The sequence below is a fragment of the Lipotes vexillifer genome, unplaced genomic scaffold (genome assembly GCF_000442215.2).
Source record: "Lipotes vexillifer unplaced genomic scaffold, Lipotes_vexillifer_v1.1 scaffold408, whole genome shotgun sequence".
NCBI lineage: Eukaryota > Metazoa > Chordata > Mammalia > Artiodactyla > Lipotidae > Lipotes > Lipotes vexillifer.
The window spans coordinates 1212227-1218175 of record NW_006787469.1 but is presented as its reverse complement, the minus strand read 5'-3'; the positions used below and the strand labels follow the sequence as shown (position 1 = coordinate 1218175).

General features: G+C 39.3%; 1 protein-coding gene across 1 annotated transcript in view; it reads left to right on the top strand.

The window, feature by feature from the left end:
- Positions 1 to 92, top strand: part of MGA (MAX dimerization protein MGA) — an 88735-nt gene extending 88643 nt beyond the window's left edge. The window contains exon 24 of the mRNA XM_007460202.1: positions 3 to 92. Coding sequence (XP_007460264.1) covers positions 3 to 92 — 90 coding nt within the window. The remainder of the gene's footprint in view (positions 1 to 2) is intronic.
- The last annotated feature ends 5857 nt before the right edge of the window (positions 93 to 5949 follow it).

Here is a 5949-nt window from a genome sequence, read left to right as displayed (position 1 = left end):
AATGCCGGGACAGCAAGATGATGCCTACATTGGCACCTGTTGTGGCCAAACTGGGCAACTCTGGGGCCTCACCAAGTTCTGCAGGGAAATGAACTTATTTGTCCTCAGGCAGAAGCCAGGCTGTGAGGGGAAACCTCCTTTCTCTGCAGGCACCTGTTTGTGTCATGGAACTGTGATCCTTGACTTTGATGCAGTGGATAATGGTAGAGAAAGGGGGTAGGGTGCTGACCTCGGTATAAGAAATTACTACTATGAAATTCTGATCATGTTAAAATGTGTTACCTCACTTGTGGTGCTGGGTCTCCTCATCCTCTCTAAGAAGATGCGATCCATTACTGAACACGAGGTGCCCCTCTTACCCAAGGAATTCATAACAAGACTGTAGGTCCATAGTGGTTCCTAGTTCTTCCCTCCCAGAGTAAAAGCTGCTTGAGACTTTGGAGTTGCTATGAACTGAACCGTAGTTGATAGCTGTTGTTTAAGTTGTTTAAATCTGAAGTCCAAGGAATGTGATGCACTTGTGCAGAGGGATCCAGAAGAGATAGTTTTTAGTTGGTGTTTCAATAGTAGGGGGAGAGAGGATGGGTACCATGGAATACCAAAGTGAAGGACTTAGTGTCATTCAACAAAATTTTCTCTTCTTTTATATCCCAAGTAGCTTCCATTCCCTCACCTTTTCAATCAGAATTATAAATCCAAGCCTTCTGGTAAAGTAGGAATGCTTTAAAACAAAAACAAAACCTTTTTATTACTAAGGTAATCATTTTGAGATGTTAAAATTACTAGTTCTCCCTTATTGTCTTTGGATGTTGAGAAGACCATTTCATAGTACCAAGGATTTCTACCTGGATTACATATTTTGGAGGTAGGCATAGAGGGAGTCCACCCCCTTTCACAAATCACATCACTCAAGAGACAGCTAAAATGAAAAGCATTCCCTCTCCATACCAGAGACAGTGGCCAAAATAAAAATCTGTGAGGCTGGATGTTCCCCAAATCAAGCCAGCCTCCTGGTGCTTGAAGGTTTCATTCACTATTACCTGCACAGGATGTAAAGAAAAGAAAAGTCACAGTAGGCATTCTTTACCAGGGAAATAAGGCAGTATTTGAATCACAAGATATATTTTTTATTATCTGCTACCATGGATTCAGTGATCTGTAGAGCTTTTTCACTCATTAGCTGTCAGGGTATGAAGGACTGACAGCCTGTAAAGATAAAGATATTTATATTTTTGTATAGTTGTTTTCATAGATTTCTCAAAGGCTGAAGTTTTCAACCTAGGAGATGAGATTTGTATTGAGTATAGAAATGATGTTTCCTATCTAGTTTGTAAATAATCATGGTGCACTTGAGGGGTCTCTTGGAAACTCCTGGGGGCAAGAATCACTATTCTGAAAATGTATAGACTGGGATTTAGCTGCTGCATTTTGCCTTTCTTAAATAATTATATTTTGGAATGTAACCCCTGTTCTGTCTTCATTGACAGGATTTGCTTGTGTTGTGAAACACTAACACAAGAGCTTCCAGTGCCTGGGCTGTGCCTAGGTGATGCTGTTTCTTCTACATCCCCTGCCTTCTTTATCCCAAATCCCACTCAGCATATCTTCAAAACTAGGTTGTGAAACCAACTTTGGAATGGTCCTAGCCAGTGAATTATTACCTCCGTGGTTGGTTCCCTTTCTAGTAACTCTGGTAATAAACAGATTGAAAAGGGTGGGAAATTTTCTTCTGCAAATTGCAGTGGGAACAAATTCTTTGTTGGTTTTGTGTTACTTGCCTTTCTAGACCTCCTCATCAGCATTCAACCTTCCCACCTCTAAAGGTTACTGAAGAAGCTTGAAGTAGGTAATGAGTACCCCTCAGCTTCTCATTATCCCTCCCACTTCTCTTTACCCAGGAGATTTCATTCAATGCCTTAGCCAAGGAGTCCAGCACCTGTCTTCCCTGCTAATAATTGTCCTTGGAGATGCTAGTAGTTTAATCCAGGTATAGCAGTTTCCCGTTATTTCTTTGCTTGTCTTGTCCTTGCATTTCCTCCTGACTTCCCAAGGCTCTTGTAGCTTCTGAGGGTCAGCCAAGGAGCAGGCAAGTGAGCGAGTAATCCTCAGGAAAAGAAGGACTATTCTGCTTCTGAACACTGTTCTTTTTTTTTTAGAAGAAAATAGACAAGTAATATTCATTACTTGATGGGAAGATATTTAACTCTCTTTATGAGAGATGTACAAAGATAGAAATGAGAGATGATCCCAGGTGTTCAAGGAAGGCTGCAGATATCATTACAAAACCCCCAAGATAATGGTGTTTTCAAGACCTTCTTGGAACTAGAAAGTTGTTAGGGCTAATTTTAGGAGGGCTCAATCTTCAGAACAATCCTGCAGTCTTGATAGAAATCTAAAATCTCCAAAAACTCCTACCTTTTAACCTTACCCCAGGAGAAACTGATCTATGAAAATTCCATGTGTGATTATGAAAGATGTAGTTGAGTGAGGAGTTGAGGAATTGGGAGGATAGTGAGCTCTCACCCTAACTCTATAAGAAGCATGATCTCAGTAGGCCAATAATTTGCCTTTTTATACATCTGTAAATAAATGGAATGTTTTTAAGAATATAATTATGTCAGATTTAGCTTTTTCTTTTATATATTAAATATATATATCTTTCTTTTTCTGCTTTTGAAAAATGACTATTTTTTTAGAAACCTAAGAACAGAAGAAATTTGGCAAGTGGAAGGAAGAATGTATAAACTTGAAATAAATCAGTTACAATAATTAAAGCAGGACTTGGTGTTGGGAGGTTTGTGCTGAGTTGGAGTAGAGAATTCTAATGCCCTGAGACATATTTGGGAGAAGTGCCACTGAAGGAGATAATAATAGGTACTCCTTACTGTTTTCAAAGTTTCGGACATGCCATTTGGAGGAGGTTTTTGGTGTTCTAATCTTTGCAGCGTGTTTTACATGGAGACTTCGAAATTTTGTACAACTTGATGGCAAGTATTTGGCTTAAGGAGTCATTCTACAGTGAAGAATGGCTAGCCTCATAGTACCAGTGTGTTCAGGGTGTAACATGCCTGTTCCCCTGGTGAATAACAGGACATAAACATAGTCTTAGTGGCTAAGGACAATAGATATTCTTAAAGCAAGCTATATGTTAACTAGTATCACAGTTTACAAAAATTTTTTATTAAAGGAGTCCTTTTAGACATTGAACTACTCTAGAGTCACTAACAGATCAAGTCCAGTTATATAAACTTCATACAAATTACTGTGTGTAATTTTTTCCCTCAGAATTATGGTGAAATACTTAACAGGCCTTTCTGTAACAAGTTGAAAAATGTTTTGAACATGGAAGTAAGGCAGACAATCCATATATTATTTGGAGCAGGGTTTAGTAGTATAGTTTTTTCCCCCTAATTATACTAGTTGAGATATTGAAATGGAATGATATCAGGTGAATTGAGAGGTAAATGCACTTTGAAGATGGGTCTGAAAAATGATGACCCTTATTCCTCACTCCCAGGAGATTAAAAAAAAAATGCACAGAGGCACAGAGTAGGAACATTTTCAAATACTTTTATAACCAAGAATCAGAATAGATTTCTTGCACAGAATTGTTGATTTTTAAGAAAATGTTTGTAAGGGCATCAGTACTTCATGTTATTGTATTATCTCTAATGAAATTTTACATGAACATGAATTGCTGGATGCAGAGAAAATAGACTTACTGCCATTTGGAGGATAAAAAACAGCCAAAAATGTGTTTTTGAAATTAAATTAGAGGGAAATAATTTGATATATACAACTTTTGAACTGAAGCATAATTGTAGTATATTAAATATGACTGAACTGCTCTACAAAGATATGTTAAGTGTTGAGTGATAGTGATGGAGGTATGTATGGAGGGTGAGAAGGCTAAACCATGGGAGGAGTTGGAAATTTTGAGACAAATCTAAACTCTACTAAATTCTATTATTGTAAACTTTGCTGTTAGATTTTGTTAAATAGGAAAGCAGTATTGGAAGCATTGTTTTGAGATCCATCCTGTTTCCAACTGCGAACACTGGTCTCAGCTGTCCCACAGTGCCTTGCATGTAAAGGTGCTCAATAAATATTTGAATTGATGAGCAAATGTTTACTCTAGCCTGTTAGTTTTCTAGGTTCTTATAATTGCACTTATTTGTATGTTAAGTCTAGGGTGAATTTAAAAATCTTATCTAATGAGCATCATGAAAACAGACAATGGTATACACCTTTCCTAGACATCTAGAATTTTAGAATCTGACAACCATGTATACATATTGAGGACATAGACAAGCAGAATAAAAAGTGAAATAGCACATGAACAGTGAAATATGTATGTAAGGGTCAGCTGCATTTTGGAGGGTGGGATAGCAGTTATTTAATTTGGATAAAAGGGAATAATTCTGTTCACATTGGACCTGGGATTATTATTTTCTCATTTTACACCGTATTCCCATATTGGCACTTAAAAGGCTACATGCTGTGTATCCTAGATGGTGAAGGTTGGACTAAATTGTGAAGAATTAAAAATACGTGATTTTGATCCTATACTGGAAGTATCCAGATTCTAGACTTAAGAAATCTCTTGATTACACTGTTGTCAGTTGCTTTTCGCCTAGATCATCTTTGACAATGAAAGCAGGAGCTTGTATTGTCTGCAATTTCAGCTTCAGATGGGAGTAATTTGGGGAACATTTTCTCTAAGAGGATAAACCAAGGTAGCTTTGTACAGGAAATGACCCATGACATTCTGTAAACCCATTTCCTGGCCATGAGTGGTTATGTAAGTGAGAAAGCTACTAGTGGACACAAAAATTATCTGGAGAGAATTAGGGACAACTCTAGTGGGTGGAGATGGCAGTTGCTAGGGAATGCAGCACACAAGTAAGGACACCAGGTGGCACCCTTTATTAACAGTGTTATATTGGTTCCTTCTTCCCCACCCCCCACCCCCCAATGGAGGTAAAATTACAGACTAGCAAGGAGTTGAAGGAACTAACCCCCTATTTCTTACTGTAGCTATTACCAGTTGGTCTTCCCAGGAGGTGACTTCCCTGATCTTCGTGTCAACTTGTTAGCTTTACAGTTCTCATTTTTAATACCTGCTACAATACACACAAGAGTATACCTGTTTTGCCACTTGGCTGTACAAGACCCACTCACAGCAATGGGTTTAGGAGTCCTTCCCTCTTGCTAACAGGTCATCTCCCCCAGGGGTTCCAAGGATCTGTCTGGGTCAGATGAGAGATGTATCAGTGTACTATTTCTCTGGAGCCCAAGTGTTTTGGCATAGGTTAACCTTTTTGTAAGGTAATTTCTCTAAATAGCAATGAGGCAGAAAGGCTCCTAGAAAATAATCTTAGGCTGTAACACGTATGAAATAATATGTAAAGGTATTTCTGTGCACGCTCTGCCATCCCCCACACCCCGCCCATGAGCTAGAAAAACTATACCACGGAATCTCGTGACAGCAAGCTTGGCAGTGATCTCGCCAAAGTAACTGTACTACGGAAAAGGTTTCATGAGTAAATTTTGACAGGAACATGGAAAATATCTGGAGCAACAAAGTCTTGGTTAACTCTGAATGGAACATGGGAGGCTAAGGAATCCATGAAACAGATCCATAGGCACATTGACCTGACACACCCCGCCTACCTTCACGCCTAAGCTCCCTCCCCTTTCTTCCATCACGGCCAATCAGGTTGCCTAGTTCAATACACTTCTCAGCGATCGAAAGAGTTACTCAGGAGAGTCATTTCCACGTAGGTCAACGCGCCGGACAGGCGGCGAGCAGAAACTATTATATCCGTTTTAAATCCCAGCGCTTGGGAACAGACCTTATGGCTGTACCCCAGTCTTGTAATTCTGAGCTAGGAGTTAGTTTCAGCTCTGGTCCCTCGGGTCTATCAAATGCCAACCGTAGCACCCTGG